The sequence below is a fragment of the Eubalaena glacialis genome, chromosome 2 (genome assembly GCF_028564815.1).
Source record: "Eubalaena glacialis isolate mEubGla1 chromosome 2, mEubGla1.1.hap2.+ XY, whole genome shotgun sequence".
NCBI classification, from domain to species: domain Eukaryota; kingdom Metazoa; phylum Chordata; class Mammalia; order Artiodactyla; family Balaenidae; genus Eubalaena; species Eubalaena glacialis.
Window position 1 is genome coordinate 34,132,989 of NC_083717.1, and position 16,656 is coordinate 34,149,644.

General features: G+C 50.6%; 1 protein-coding gene across 6 annotated transcripts in view; it reads left to right on the top strand.

Annotated features, from left to right (window-relative positions):
* ARNT2 (aryl hydrocarbon receptor nuclear translocator 2) overlaps window positions 1–16,656 on the top strand; it is a 198,052-nt gene that overhangs the window by 60,530 nt on the left and 120,866 nt on the right. For all 6 annotated transcript variants that reach the window (XM_061179804.1, XM_061179805.1, XM_061179803.1 and 3 more), the window contains 2 exons: window positions 8,067–8,280; window positions 11,907–12,120. In XM_061179804.1, coding sequence (XP_061035787.1) covers window positions 8,067–8,280; window positions 11,907–12,120 — 428 coding nt within the window. The remainder of the gene's footprint in view (window positions 1–8,066; window positions 8,281–11,906; window positions 12,121–16,656) is intronic.

Here is a 16,656-nt window from a genome sequence, read left to right on the forward strand (position 1 = left end):
CTGCACCCTTTCTCAGAAGACCCAGGAGATCTCGCAAGGAGTTCTCACATCTGTTACTGTGAATTCTACTATAGTGCGTGGGGCCATCTACAAACCTGGAATTAAAAGACCTTGTTGATGAGTTTATTAGTCTCTATCCCACCCTTCCTTTACCCTTCACCCTTCGAGGACCGGCTCTAATTGACCTTCCCGAGGTTCCATCCATCATCTGTGTGACTCTCAGCTGTTCCCTGGGGACACGGTGGCACCCAACTGCAGCAGTCCAGAAGGAGTCCTTATATTTTGTAGGGTTTCGCCGGTGAACCTCTAACATTATCTAAAAGTAAAGCTACCCACAATAGGAAAGTTTCCACAGAATTGACTTTTCCTTTTTCATCACACCCATTTTGATATTTTCCTCTTGGATTTGTGCAGTATTTACGCTTGTGGGCATTATTTTTTCTGGCTCTGTGGGTTGTGATGATGTTTTAGTTTAGTCTTTCCCTCTGAATTTCCCACCCTGTTTTATTTAGAGCTCTGATATCAAAACCCTGTTGATAAGGGAAAACTATGCCATGTGGGCTTGTCCTGCAAAGATCTTTCCTGGCAGAAAAAGAAAAAGATTGTCATTTCCCAAAATTCTCAGTGTGTGCATCTTAGCTGAGAGAGCTGAGCATTTTGTTTCAAGGTGGGAAGATGCTCAAAGTACTTCTGATGCAGCGAGGACAGCCGGGAAGGAGCAAGGATTGCCCTTTTTTTTTTACTTTATTTTTATTTATTTATTATTTTTGGCTGCATTGGGTCTTCGTTGCTGCGCACGGGCTTTCTCTGGTTGCAGCGAGGGGGGCTACTCTTCGTTGCAGTGCGCGGGCCTCTGATTGCGGTGGCTTCTCTTGTTGCGGAGCACAGGCTCTAGAGCGCGGGGGCTTCAGTAGATGCGGCACATGGGCTAGAGCACAGGCTCAGTGGTTGTGGCGCAGGGTCTTAGTTTCTCCGTGGCATGTGGGATCTTCCCGGACCAGGGCTGGAACCTGTGTCCCCCACATTGGCAGGCGGATTCTTAACCACTGCGCCACCAGGGAAGCCCGGATTGCCCTTCTTTGTTGGACTTCATCTTATCAGTAACCTTGTGGGGGACACCCTGGATTGGCCACGTGGACTCCGTTTAGAGCCGGGAGAGATTCAGCTCAGCCTTCTGACACTGCCGAGTAAACACCCAAGATGAGCACAGCCAACCTTCTCCCTGCCTCAACAGCCTTAGTTCTTTTTTTTCTGGACTGTGATTTTCTTTTCTTTTCTTTTCTTTTTTTTTTTTAGTTGGAGTATAGTTGCTTTACAATGTTGTATTAGTTTGTGCTGTACAACAAAGTGAGTCAGTCACATGTATACATATATCCACTCCTTTTTAGATTTCCTTCCCATTTAGGTCATCACAGAGCACTGAGTAGAGTTCCCTGTGCTATACAATAGGTTCTCATTAGTTATCTATTTTATACATAGTAGTGTGTATATGTCAATCCCAATCTCCCAGTTTGTCCCACCCCCGCTTTCCCCCTTGGTGTCCATAGTTTGTTCTCTACTTCTGTGTCTCTATTTCTGCTTTGCAAATAAGTTCACCTGTACCTTTTTTCTAGATTCCACCTATAAGCAATATTATACAATATTTGTTTTTCTCTTTCTGACTTATTTCACTCAGTATGACAATCTCTAGTCCATCCATGTTGCTGCAAATGGCATTGTGTCGTTCTTTTTTATGGCTGAGTAATATTCCATTGTATATAGGTAGCATATCTTCTTTATCCATTCCTCTGTCGATGGACATTTAGGTTGTTTCCATGTCCTAATAGTGCCGCAGTGAACATTGGGGTGCATGCATCCTATCGAATTATGGTTTTCTCTGGGTATATGCCCAGGTGTGGGATGGCTGGGTTATGTGGTAGCTCTATTTTTAGTTTTTTAAGGACCCTCCATATTGTTCTCCATAGTGGCTTCGACAGCCTTAGTTCTTATGAACCAGTAAAGTCTGGCAGAGAAGTTGGGTAGAACCTGGCATGGTGTAGCCCACGAGCAACCAAATTACTAGGGGGTTTAGCTTGAGACCTTCTCATCGTTTCAGTGGGTTGGGGTTAGGATTGGAGTTAGAACGCTTTGGAATGAACTCTGTTTCAGGTGGAGCCAGTCCTCTGCCCTCAGGCCCGTCTGGATCAGTCACCCCTTCGTAGATGTTTGGCTCTCATGTCACTGACTTCAGTTTTGATGCCCTTCTTTCCTTGCTCAGCAACCCCAGCTCCTCCTGCTTTTCTCCTGCAGAGGCTAACCTAGATTTGAAATGACAGTACCTGGATAACCCCAGACTTTGTAGAGAAGGGGAGGAAATCGTTTCTGGAGTCCTAAGTAGTCCTGAGCTGTGTCCCTCTAGAAGCTGCCAGGCCTTTTCTTCCCCATAGAGCCTTAGGTACCTTTGCCTGTCAGTCTCCCCGGCTGTTCCAGCTGTGACTCTGGGACCAGTTAGCACTCTGCTGAGGAGCCTAGTTCACGTCCTGGTTAGTCAGTACCGCTCTGAGCCTCAGGGTCCTCTTCCACACAGGGCGGTCATGAGGACCAGTGCAGTGACCAGTGGGAGAGGCCTTGGGAAGCTGTGGGTAAGCCATCTAACACGGGGGAAGTGGTCCCACCGGAATGGGGGTGATCAGAGACTGGGCCTGGGCCCCCTCTTTGGAGGACCTGGGCTTTCTCAGACTCCATCTCCCTGTGTCTTATGTGAGCCTTATCTTCAGCCTAAACACTGGGGAACCTTGCAGCTGCTTTGCAGAAAACCATGCCGTGGATGGCTCCTGGGGGCGGGGTTCCTGCCTCCGTCCCAAGGAGGAAACATCTTTTGCTCCTTCTGCAGAAGCCTTGGAACCCAGGGAAACTGCCTCACTGGATGTGCCTCTGTGGGTCCCCTCCGCAGGGCCTGTGGCCAGCATCACTGTGGGGCTACCCAAAATGCCCTCCTCGGGCCTTCACGGCTCTCACAGTGCCCCGCCCTGCCACCCAGGAAGGGCTGGCCAGGACAGGAAGGGTGTTCCCTGAAAGCTTGCAAGATACAGTCTCCCTCCCGGTGTCAGGGAGGAGGAGCCAGGGCCAGTCTGAGCCTGAGGCTGCTGCCAGCCGGCAAGGACTCGTGTGGAACCCCCCCCAAAATCCTCCCCCCTTGGTCAGGATGGTTCCCCATCCCAGTCCTGAAGGACAGGTGGTCTGCACCTCTGCAAAGGGTCTCCCCCCACAGTCTGACTTCCCCCTGGCTGGAGGGGATGGATGCTTCTTTTGCATGAGAAGTGCTGAAGACCTTTACCGAATCAGACCTTTCCTGCTACTTGGCTGTGTGTATCCAAGTGGACAGAAGAGGCGTTTTGCTTGTTTCCTGCTGGTCTGTTGTTGAGACCGTGGTGGCCTGGAGAGCAGTGTGCGTGTCAGGAGGTGGCGGTGGAAGCTGAGGTGTCATAGAGGAACGTGGCCCTGGTCCCACCTGGAGCAGGGCTGCTCTACCAACAGTCCTGTCACCTGTGGAGCTACTAAGCTGGCAATGGCGGGGGGTGGGGGGGGCGGGTGTCAGCACTGACTTCTCAGGTTTGGGACCTGGCCGTGTGGGTGACCAGGCTGAGAGGGAGCTGGTCGTGTCCCTGATGGTGTCAGGCTGTCTGCCACCCCCAGGGCTCACAGCTGGTGACAAGAGCAAAGAGAGGCAGCTGGAGGACTTAGGTTTACCACATGCTCCTCTCAGCCAGGCCTGCCGAAGCGGCATGTAGCGTCTTGGGGCCCTCGGGTTCCTGGTGATTTCTCGGGACTTTTGTTGTAAGTCCTGTTTGTTCATAAGCCCAGCAGAGTTAGCCTACGTCCCCAACTAACACAATCGGCTCTCTAGTACTGTACTGGAATAGGTTTATAATACTTTTCACACAAATAATACATAAAAACAAACACACACAAATAATAAAGAAAACATTTTGACTCTTATAGTACGGTACCTTGAGAAGTACAGCAGTACAGTACAACAGCTGGCATCCAGGGGCTGGCATGGAGTGAACAGGCAAGAAGAGTTAGTGACGAGGAGGGAGAGGAGGTGGGAGATGGTAGAGCTGAAAGATCGTCAGCAACAGGAGACGGAGGGCGAGCTGCAGTGTCACTCACGCCTGACGTCGATGGCACAGGTTCTCGTTCCTTGCTGGAATCAGATGCACGTGCGCATCTTTGAAAGTTTGAAACTTGAAGGTTTGTATGTAGGGGACTCGCTGTACACAGGGATTGTGTCCTTGCCGGCCCACTCTCTGTTGCCTCTGCTGGTCTGTCAGCGTCTGTCCTGCCTGCCCGCCCCCAGCACTCGGACCCTGAGGTGCCCCAGGTGTCTCGAGTCTGTGGTGGCCGGGAGACCTGGCCCCAGCGTGGAGCTGTCCTGTTGGTCTGCCTGTGCAGGTCTGTCGTTCCCTTCCCACCAGAGATGGGAGACTCAGCTGCCATCCGCAGAGTTGAAGGAAGATCTTTATTGAGATTCCCAAAGCACCCCTATTTTGTATTTAATCAGGATGGACGTGTATCTCACTTCTCTGATTACCCTTAGGAGGTCACCCTTGGGAGCCGAGTTGGAAGAGAAACCCAAGGCAGCATGCAGCTGCACTTCCTCTTTCTTGCCCTTAGTTTCTGCAGCCATGTTCCTGGGCCAGGCTGGGGGCCCTCTTGTCCCAGCAGAGGTGTTACAGCCGACGGCTGTGCCTGCGTCCTCAGCTGTCACTGGTGCAAAGCCCTTGCCCCTGTGCCTACGTACAGAGGGGCTCATTGCTTTATTGATGCTGCACGTGGGGCACACGAAACTCAGATGCCAAGGTCACAGGCTGCCCCTGCAGCTCCTCCAAGCAGACCCCGCATCAGCCCGCACCCTGTGGAGGAGGTGGCCTTGGTCCAGGGGACACTTCCTTCCGTTTTCACAAGAGGGTGTTTTTCCTGTTTCTGGTCTCCGTGATCTTTCAAAATGGAACTATATATACATACATGTATATGAATAGACATATACATATTTTAATAAATTCAGTAGCTATACTCATTTATCTTGTTGCTAGGTGACTGGCAGCTCTTAGTCATTTTGACCTTCTGTTGGTAACTCAGTCTTATTTCGTGAAATGATCGGAGCATTTTCTGCACTGGTCAGTCAATACAGTCGGTTTTAAACAGTTGCCCTCGTGTCTCCGTCAAGCACCTGATCTCATGAGTTGGGTTTATCCAGTGCAGTGATGAAATTGCTTTTGATCCATGTTTAAGAACTTCACAAAGACTCTTCCCCCCAGACGTTTACAAAGCGAGATGGTCTGTGGCTCTTTTGGAAATAGGATCAGAAACAGGCGTGGACCGCGGTTGCTGTGGTAACTAGCCAGGGGCTTGGACTTGGCCCTGTGGGTTTGGGGCATCACTGAAGGGATGGAAAGGAAAGGGCTGGGTTTGCGTCTTTAGAAATATCCACCCAGTCACAGCATGCAAACTGAACTGAGGGCGAGGAGATGAGAGAGGTGACCAGACTGCGGAGGCTGGTGGCACCGAGGTGAGGGGGTGAGAAGTGGTGCCAGCCGGTGGGCGTGGACCGGGAGAAGGTAGAAGAGAACCGGGAGGTATTTAGAAAAGATCCGATGCAGACTGAGTGTGAGGGGAAGAAGCACTTCGCCGTGGGCTGCCCTGAAGATGAGGAAGAGGGGACAGCGCATTCCTGTGCTGTGAGGGGAGTGGAGGAGCTAGGTGCCCTCTGGAACAGAGGGTGGAAAAGTGGGTGGGCCCTGACTTGGGGTGCAGGGGGGGGTCCTATAAATCAAGCTGAGGAGATGGAACTTAGACTGCAAGCCGTAGGAGCAAGTTAGGGTTCGGGAGTGTCTCTGAGCAGGAGATACGGGGAAGCATGTCTAGGGCCCCCCGGCAGGGATGCGCATCCCACATCATAATATACTGTTCCTGCATGGCCATAGTTCCTGTCCAACACACCCTTCAGCAGTCCCAGGCAGCGTTCTCTGCACACCATCTCCGCCCCTGTCTGCCTCGATGAGGTGCGGGCTGGCAGGGTGGAGAGCACGCCCTCGAGCAAGCTCACCCAGGCCCTCCCGATGCGCAGTGCACAGTGGGCCAGCGCCTCCAGGCCACCTGTGACAGGTGTGTGCAGAGGGCACAAGTGGGTGATGGTGATGAAGACTGGGGCACACAGGAGTCCCCTGACCAAATGCCCCCTTCTCCCCACTCCCCCCGTCTCTGTGATGGACCCCCTCTGCTTGGTTGTCTTTTCTCTCTCCACAGTATACAAGCCCCTGCCCAGTAACCTGAGAGCCGAGAGCTGTTTCTCCTGAACAGCGGGCACCCTCCCTTGCCCCGTGGTGCAGGAGCACCTGGGCTGCCGCTGGCTGTTTCCTGTGCTCCCAAGGGTCCTCACTATGGGCGGGAGGGGAGACCTTGCCCCAGCAATCCCCTTGCTGGCCTCAGCCGCCCTCTCCTCCTGCCTCCCTGCAGGACTCACCCACCTCCGAACCTCTCCCCAGAAGCCAGCTGAGGGGCGTGGGAGACCCAGGCCCTGTTACCAGCCCAACGTCTCACGCTCCTGGTTCCTCGGCCCTCTCCTCCAAGCCCCAGGGCTGCCCCTGCACCCGGGCCTGTCTGCTCCTGCCCACAAAGGCTTCATCCCAATTCCAGCCCTTTCTCTGATTCTGCTGACCCTCCTCCCAGAATACGCCCCCTTTACCTGCTGCCAGATCAGGGCCAGCTCCCTCCCAGCTCCTCCCCCACCCCTTCCAACCCCTGTCGCCCCCAGGAGCACCTCCCCCTCTCCTCTCTCATTCTCTCCTGGGGTCTTTACTTTCCATGTGCCTCTGGGAGCATTTAATCACATTCTGCCTTCATTTCTACTATGCAAGGTGATGTTTTACCATCCTAACTGGTGCTTAGCTGCTTTAGGACAGGAGCGGGACATTCCCTGGTTCCTTCGTCCCCTCCCCTTTGAGCGCCTGGCTCAGTGCGCCGCCCAGCTTAGCTCGTCCCCCTTGGTTGGTTTGCGTGTTCACGTGACACCTGCCTGTAATCAGGCCTGCCTGGCGTCTGCCCCCAGCCTGGGAGGGTGGGGTGCGAAGCCCCATGGATACATGCGGTGTGTGAGGCAGCCTTGCCTGGGCTGGTTCCTTTCTTGCTCATAGTGTCACCCTCATACTTTGAGCACCTGTGAAACCCTAAATCCTACAACGGATGTGTGATGTACTTTTAGACAGTTCTTTTATCCAGAGTGACAGCTTTGTCTCAGTGTCGTTGAACTGGGTTGGCTCTTACTCCCTTTCAAGCCTAGAGGTGATAATCTCGAGACAGAAACATTCTGTCATCCCTTTTGCTAGTTTTGCATCTTAACACGTCAGCGAAGGTTGCTTTCAGAATTCCTGGCAGCGCTGGGTCTTTTAATTGGCTCTCTGTTGTTTAGTGAGCGGGGTGCACCTGTTCTGTTACTAAGCTGCAGAAAATGTGCCGCGCATAGTGCGAAGGCTCGTTCACAGCTTGATGTGACGTAGGTCTGTGGCGTGGCTGTCTGTTCAGTGACACCAAGAATGGCAAGGCTAGACATGTTTCTCACTGGGGCTCAAAGTAAACCACGTATTTGAGCAGATGGTAACTACATTCAGTGTGTGTGCCTGTGTGTGTGTGTGTGTGCACACCTAGCATGAACAGATCCGTGGGTGCACATGGAAAGCATGTTGAGTTCACTTTGGATGCCTGAAGGATAATGTCTTCATTCTTTATGCTTATCAAAAAGTACTTAGGTACATGGGAGCAGTGGGAAGCTTTGAGTACATATTTAGAGGTGAGTCTGAGGCATCTGTAGAAGCCTGTCCCCACCCCACCCTCCGAGAAGGAAACTTGCTAATGTGTCAGGGAGCTGTTCTGCCCTAGATGTGTTCAAAGCCACTGAATTAGCCATTACCAGCTAGTCTTTTGGTTACTTGGCGTTAACGATATACGTGCCGTTTTACGCCGTCAGGCAGTAACCCCCAGTCTGATCCTTCTCTTTCCCCCCCTCCTGATCTCGTGCTTTCGGGAAGAGAGAACCACAGTGAGATTGAAAGGAGGCGGCGGAACAAGATGACCCAGTACATCACTGAGCTCTCCGACATGGTCCCCACGTGCAGCGCGCTGGCCCGGAAGCCGGACAAGCTCACCATCCTGCGCATGGCCGTCTCGCACATGAAGTCCATGCGGGGCACCGGGAACAAGTCCACAGATGGCGCCTACAAGCCTTCGTTCCTGACGGAGCAGGTACCCCATTCGTCCCTCATCTGCGTGCTTTTCTCCCCGGGTAATGGCATCATTGGAAGGGGAGAGAATGACAGCATCGCCAAGATGAGATAAGCTATGTGGGCAGACAGGGTTAAAGGCTGAGGTAGGGATGAAACCAGGGAATTTTATCTCCATTCTTCACTAGGAAACGCTCTTCCGGGGGGTGTTTGTCTGATTTTGCATCCTCTGCTTTTTAAATTTCCCATGTACCTTAATAAGGCATCACTCAAAATAAGACATTGTGCTTAGCATGCTAACACAGGAAAAAGCCAAGCAAAACCACAGTTCTTCTGTGGTAGAATAGCGGTGGTGATCATGATGGTGATCAATCATAGTGGCAAGGATCCTAACAACCTGCACTTAGGCCTCTGCCCTGAGCCGGGTCAAAGTCATATCTTTCTGTGCAATCCTTATTCTAGCCCGAGGAGGAAGCCTCTGTAATTCATCCCTGCTTTAGAGATGAGCAAGTGCAGGCTTAGAAAGCGTCAGTCCCCTGCTCAGTGGCGGGGCCAGGAGTTGACACAGGTTGATCAGACCCCAAAGCCATATATTTAACAGCTGTACTAGTAGCTGCATAGTTGGGAAGAGCAAACCCAGGAAATGGTTACTGGGAAGTATTTTGTAACTTGACCGTTCCCTGCGCTGGAAGGCCTGTGTTCTGGGTCCTGGTTCTTCTCCATGCTGGTCAGTAGTAGCGCAAATCATCAGATGCTCTCAGCTTCTGTTTGCTCATCTGTGGATGAACATGAGCTTTCTGCCTTCCTGACTCTGAGGGGTACTGCAGGATAAAGGAGTTGATGGACTTGAAAGCACTTTGTGTATGGTGCAGGCAGGGGAAAGGAAAGTGATGTGCTGTCGGGGAGGCGAGTAGGAAGTGTTAGGTCTCGTCGGGGGCTTCTCGGGAGACAGCTGGCCCTGGCAGGCTGTGAAGGAGCCCCAGCAGATGCACAGAAACAGGGGAGAGGAAGGGATTCGACAGGAGCAGACCAGTGAGCACAGAGCCTTGGAGGAACAGGTGAGGAAGGCGTGTCCAGAGACAGAATCGTTTATTCTGCCAGTAGGAGAAATCTGTTCACGTCACAGGACTTAGGTTTAGAAAAAGAGCAAGGGGAGAGGAGCTAACGTGTATTCCTGTGTGGCAGGCATTTTAGCAAGGGCTTGGGTCGTCCCAGGGCCCACGTGTTCCTCACCTCGAGGTGTGAGGAGGTGTGGCAGCGGAGTGACCCTCGCTGGGAGGCCATGGGGCCCAGTGGTGCAGGGCACAGTGCCCAGCCTCTTTCCACCTCTGTAAAAGGACCACAGTGATGGCTCCCACCTGGCAGGGTTGTGGAGACAGGTCAGGGGGCAGCAGAGGAGAAGGTTTAACACGGGGCTGCAGTGGAATGAAGGATGGAGAGCTGGCAGGTGAGCAGACAGAAATGCATTAGGCACCTCCTGACCACTAGGGTCGTGAAAAGCTTTTTCTCTGCATTTCTTTAATCCTTACATGGACCTGCCAGGGTCCATATTTGACATTAATCTCTTTACCTGTAAGTGACTGAGGATTAAGAAAGTGAAGAGAAGAGAGAAGGCAGTTATGCAAGTTACATGAGTCCTCCCCATCTTTCTCTCTCGGTTCCCAGGTAGGTTGTTGATGACAACAACAGCTACATGTGTTAAGCGCCTACTGTGTGCCAAGCCCTTACTAAGTCCTTCATGTGTAGGATCTCACTGAACCTCACAAAATCTCACTGAAAAAAACGTGTGAAAAAACGGAAGCCGAAGATGTTCAGTAGGGAGCCCAGACTTGCACAGTGAAGTGGAAGGGCCATAGTTGATGGTCTCCTTTTATGCCACAATCCGTGCCTTTAGACCTAACTGTTGGTTTAACTGGAGAATAAAGGCAAGGCTCATTCTGGATTCAGGGCACAGGACCTTGGTAATGAGTGATGTGCTCCCAGAAGACAAAAACCGGGGAGGAGGGTGTAGAAAGAGGGGCCCATGATGAGGATGAGGCTCTGTTCCATAAGCCCTTCCCACAGTCCTTGCAAAAGGGCTGAAACTGTGAAAACCTACATGGACTCATCAGCGTCCACTTCCTCTCCTCCAGAGACAGCGAATTCTCTACTTTCCCAGACAACCTGTTTCATTTTTTACAGTCCTTCCTGTTGGGAAGATCTTCTCCATACTGAAAGTAAAACCGCTGACCCAATCTTCTGAACTGAGTAAGCATCTAAGAGACATGGAACAGCAGAAGTGCCAAGCAAGAGAAATGGACAAAATCAACTTTTCCTTAAAAAAATGCTTGTACAGCCTGCTTCCGCCCTAGATTCCCAGACAGAGGTTGTTACAGTTCTGACTCAGCCAAGGGCTCAGAGACACTGGCAAATCTCCCCAGTTTCTGCTCCCCAGCAGACTCACATTTTCTAATTTTCGGGCTTTTGGAGCCCCCTCGGGACGGGCACTGAGGGTGGGACCAGATGCTCTAGACTCCACGTCTTTTGCCTCCATGCAGATGGCCCTTACTCTGTGTTACAGCGGGGCTTCCGCCTAAGATTACGCGTGAACAAAGGATTCCCAGCAAAAAGTGTTTGCCAACCACTGACTGGAAGGATCGCTTTGTTCTTTGGGCCCTGAGCAGTGTGTGAGGTTGTTAGAGAGGTGACTGTGGACTCCAGCACACGGCGAAGAGATAGCCCCCCAACTCCTGCAGGAACGGAGCCCCTTTCATTCAGCAGGAAAGGGCTCCTGAGCTTGATGTGAGAATGACAGGGTAGGTAGCCACACCTGAGCTGCCTGCAGGCCCTGCAAAGAGAAGACGTTTTAACAGAGTTGACTTTGCCCCCTCTGTGTCCCTCTCGGGATGATGACCAGGCTTCCTGCCGCCCATTCATTGATCCCAAGCAGCTTCCTTCCTGCCTTCACTGACAGTCATGAGCTGTGTGAGTGTGACTCCAGGGCTGGTGCAGTCAACCTCTCTTCTCACCGTAAAGTGACATGGACAATGCTAGGTGCCCTGCCACCTTCTGGGATTACTCTGAGAGTCTGTTGAGATGTTGGCTGTCAAGGAGTCCTGGAAGTTTGACAGACATGCAGATGTAAGGTGATACTCTTAAATCCGCCGCCAGCATTCAGCTCAGAAAGGAAGAGAAGAAGAATGAGTGCATTCTGAGTGTGGCAGGTGGTGGCTGGGGAGACACCTGGTGCCTTTCCTTCTCTCCTCCCACTTTCCCATGGTCCCTCCTTCCCTTCCATGAGCCCCTTCTGCTCCAATGACATGACTGCAGTTTGAATATGTAGGTGAGGCCATTCACACCTCTGGCAACCCAACACCTCCTGGTGATCACTTCTTGCTCTCTCATTCCCCTGGACTGGAAATTTCCTCTCTCCCTAAGAGAGGGCTCGTTAAGACAGGGTTAACAGTGTTTGGAGTAGCTGTATCTTAGGGCTAGTATAAGCTTCGTGCATTTTTACAGCTTATTTTCCAAAAACAAACCAAAAAAAGCCCCAAAACTGTTTGTGTATCACAATGAATTTCTGAATAAAAGTTGAAGGTTGCTAATAAGACTATTTAATTGGCCTGGGTTTGTCCGTGCTTGGTCCTAATCATGATTTTTTCTTCCCAGGAACTGAAGCATCTCATCCTTGAAGCGGCTGATGGATTTCTGTTTGTAGTGGCGGCTGAGACGGGGAGAGTGATTTATGTGTCTGACTCCGTTACCCCCGTGCTGAACCAGCCCCAGTCAGAGTGGTTTGGGAGCACCCTCTATGAACAGGTGCATCCTGACGATGTGGAGAAGCTGAGAGAGCAGCTGTGCACCTCAGAAAACTCAATGACAGGTCAGTGTAGCTCTCTCTCTCTCAAGACTTTTCCCTGGAGAAAAATTTCTTTCATTAAACATATCAGGAAGCTGGAGGTCAGAAAAAATTGCCTTTTTTTCTGTGAGGGATGTATTTGACTCAGCTTGTGTAATAGCTTCATTCATCCTGTAATGTTTTAAAACTTCATTTTTAATACATCATTTTTTTCCTATATTTTACCTGCAATTAGGGCATGTCGCCACTAGGAAGCACTGTTGACACATTAGTCACAACCACATGCTCTGAAATGAGGGTTATGCCTCAAGTGCATGATTATTTGTCAACCTGATTATAGGCACTGATTTCCCAGACCTTACTTACCAGAAATGAAATTTCTCATTGAGACGTTTAAATACAGTCAGCTCTGCTCTAACACAAAATACGTGTCATAAAAATCACTGCAGTAAACAGAATCATGAAACAAAACCCACAGGGCTTAGCGGGAGAAAGTGGGCTAGGAACACAACACTCAAAAATTTGTCAGTGACAGGTAAGAACAAAACTACGAACCTGATAAAAATGGGAGCACAGCTTGACACGTTCAATGGTTAAGAAATTTATAAATATTACCATAAATATGGCACTTGACCTTGAAACTGACTTGAAGTTTACTTGTGGAAGTGAGCCTCAGAAGGGCTGCCACTTTGGTGTTCCTGTGAAATGGTGCAAGGACAGTCATGTGAAATCAGGCAGAAATCAAAAACTGTAACACCAGATGTTGGACAGGTACGGCTCATAACACACACGGTAAATTGAGGCGGCCGCTGTGTGCCTGAGTGTGTGCATTTTGTGAATTCCTATGTGACTCAGTTCAGCTGGGTGCAGTTTTCTGTGTTCATCTCGTATTTCTTGCAGATGAAATCATGCATAAGCAAACACAAAATTCACATTCTGCTCAAATTGTCCCCCACTGTATCAATGGCATTGGAACAGATTTGCATTTTCAAAACAAGTGTTATAGTAGAGCTGACTTATACCGTAATACTTGCATTCCACTTTATGATAGATCTGTTTGTGCAGTGGTGTTCTTCCTGCCACACTGAGAGCTGCTGGATTCTCATTCACTTCTTTTTTTTTTTTTTTTTTTTTAATTTTTATTTATTTATTTATTTATTTATTTATTTATGGCTGTGTTGGGTCTTCGTTTCTGTGCAAGGGCTTTCTCTAGTTGCGGCAAGTGGGGGCCACTCTTTATCGCGGTGCGCGGGCCTCTCATTATTGCGGCCTCTCTTGTTGCGGAGCACAGGCTCCAGATGCGCAGGCTCAGTAATTGTGGCTCACGGGCCTAGTTGCTCCGCGGCATGTGGGATCTTCCCAGACCAGGGCTCGAACCCGTGTCCCCTGCATTGGCAGGCAGATTCTCAACCACTGCGCCACCAGGGAAGCCCCTCATTCACTTCTGTGTCTGCCTGCAGAGCCTTACTCAGTGCTTGGCATGCAGTAGGCATTCAGCAGAAGCCTGCTAGGGCTGCCATAACAAAATACCACAGACTGAGTGGCATAAACAGCTGACATTTATTTTCTCACAGTTTTGGAGGCTGAAAGTCCAAGATCAAGGTGTTGACAGGTTTGGTTTCTGGTGAGACCTCTCTCCCAGGCCTGTAGACGGCCGCCTTCTCACTCTGTGCTCACATGGGCTTTCCTCTGTGTCCACACATCCCTGGTGTCTCTCCCTCTCTATTTATTTATTTTTGGCTGCGTTGGGTCTTCGTTGCTGCGTGCGGGCTTTCTCTAGTTGTGGCAGGCAGGGGCAGCTGTTCGTTGTGGTGCGCAGGCTTCTCATTGCGGTGGCTTCTCTTGTTGCGGAGCACGGAGTCTAGGCGCGTGGGCTCAGTAGTTGTGGCTTGCAGGCTGTAGAGCGCAGGCTCAGTAGTTGTGGCACACAGGCTTAGTTGCTCCGCGACATGTGGGATCTTCCTGGACCAGGGCTCGAACCTGTGTCCCCTGCGTTGGCAGGTGGGTTCTTAACCACTGCGCCACCAGGGAAGTCCCACTCCCTCTTTCTTCTTATAGGGACACCAGACCTATTGGATTAGGGCCGTACTCTTTTGACTTTATATGACTTTATTCACCTCCTTAAAGGCCCTGTGTCCAAATACAGTCACATTCTGAGGTTCTGGGGGGCTAGGATTTCAAGATATCAATTTGGGGGGGGGACACAGTCCAGTCCATAACACCTATGATAAGACTGAATCAGATGTTGTCAAAAGTGACAGCAGTACCACTGTTTCTGAACTATAATAGTCATTTTCTCAGTGTTGGTTATAAACAATACATGAAAAGGAGGAAGAAGATAAAGGATTAAGGTGTGAGGACAGAGTCTACATTGTGCTTATCTCCGTGTCTCCTGAAATGGTGACACGTGACCATACTTGTAAAACAATGGTGCTGAAACAGACGCAAAGAAAGATGTGCTCTGCCATCCCCCAGCCTGGGGTGAATTAGAGAACTCCCTGTAGAAATCCTTGGGAACACACCTTGTAAAGTTAAATATCTTGGAGGGATGTGAAATCAGCCAGGAAGTGTTGGTTTGACAGCTGAAATCACCTTCTGTGGAAAGAGCTGTCTTTTTCCAGACTTCAGTGTTTGAACACAGGATGTGGCTTTTTGAAACCAGTCAGGAGACCCAGCTGGGGCAGTTGGTGGGGGAAGTGATGGTCAAGGGCAGGTCAGGCTCTGGGTCAAGGGTTTAGCTAGCAGGCTCACCAGAGTTGGGTGGACACTTCTGTCTGTGGGAAGTCTTAATGTGTCTGGCAGTGTTTAAAGGGGCAGAGTGAACCACATTTGGACAGAAACATCCCTGGAGTGGACACTGGATGGTGGCCTTGGCATCCTTCACCTCCAAAAAGTTCCTTGTGCTCGTTCGTGGCTTTTTTTCTTTTTCCTTTCCTCTCTTCCTTCCTTTCTTTCTTCCTCCCTTCCTCCCTCCCTCCCTTCCTTCCTTCCTTCCTTCCTCTTTCTCTCTCTCCTTTTTTTTCTTTCTTTTTTTCTAAGAACACTGAACACGAGATCTCTCCTTACTCCATTTTAAAGTGCACGTTACTGCATCATTAACTGTAGGTACAGTATTGAAAGCAGATCTCTACAACGTACTCACCTTGCATAACTGAAACTTTATACCCATTAAGCACAAACTCCCCATTTCCCCTTCCCCCCAGCCCCTGGTAACCACCATTCCCCTCTCTGCCTCGATGAGTTTGACTACTTTAGGCACCTCGTATAAGAGGAATCAGGCAGTATTTGTCCTTCTGTGACTGGCTCATTTCACTTAGCATACTGTCATCTAGGTTCAAACCTATTGTCGCAAATGATAAGACTAACTTCTTTAAGGCTGGATAATATTCCATTGTATGTATATACCACATTTTCTTTATCCATTCATCTGTCCATGGGCATTTGGATTGTTTCTGTATCTTGGCTATTGTGAACAATGCTGCAGTGAACGTGGGAGTGCAGATAGCTCTTTGAGATCCTGCTTGCAGTTCTTTTGGATATACACTATAGCCAGAAGTGGGGCTGCTCCCAGGCAGGGTTGATTCTCACCCAGGCTCTCCTCATATAACAACAAAGGTGTTTACGAGAAGCTCTAAGTTTATGTTCTACTAGCTTTGCAACACCAGCAGAAACTGTTAGCCTTCCCAGTAGTTCCGGCAAATGTCCCAGGATTGGCTCTCTTGGATCAGCTTGGGACACCTGCCCTGCCCTATTCTGGTGGCTAGGGAGTCTGAGCCAGGATGTGAGGCCAGCTTCTCCATCCAAGGCACTTGGACCCAAGAGCTGGAGAGATGTGATTTCCCAGAGGAAATTAAGGCAGTCACTAAAAGTTGGCCCTGGCTGGGAGAGCCAGGCTCTGGGCGTTAGAAGTGATGCCCATGGGGAAGGATGGGTGTTCTCCTGGAGAACGGGGAGCACCTTCTCCTCTTACTGGGAATGCTGGGTATATTGGGGTTACAGGATTCTGAGCTAAAGATGGAGCCAGTGTCAGGTATGAAGGAGGGCAGTGATCAGGTAAAAGTTTGATGGAGGGAGGGGCTGCAGAAATAATTACTGTGGGTCTTGGAGTGACCTGAGCCCCAGCTCACTGTGTGGAAGGAGAGGAACCAAGGAGAGGCCCAGGCTTTCCAGGTGGTAGCAGAGCCTCTGACTATAACTGGATGTGGGCAGAAATGTCCCTGGAGTGACACCACCCAAGAGGTGGGGTCAGAGGGCAAGCAGCGCAGCGAGCTGCCCAGGAGAGTGCAGAGAGAGCGAGTCCTTCTCTGTATCTTCCATGATCTATCCCAAGACCCCACCCGCTCACCACCACTGTGGCTGCTCAACTCTGGAAAGCCCTGATCCTGGCGAGCAGAAACTGGAAACGCCTTGTCAGTGACACTGTGCTGCGCAGGAAGTGCCTGGCGGCCCCGGCTGGGAAGCGGACGTGGAAGAGGATAACCCGTGGTCTTGTCAAGACTAGGTTTATTTGGCCCATTTCCCCACTTTGCTCTTCTGTGGCTCTGTTTCTCCTTGACTCTT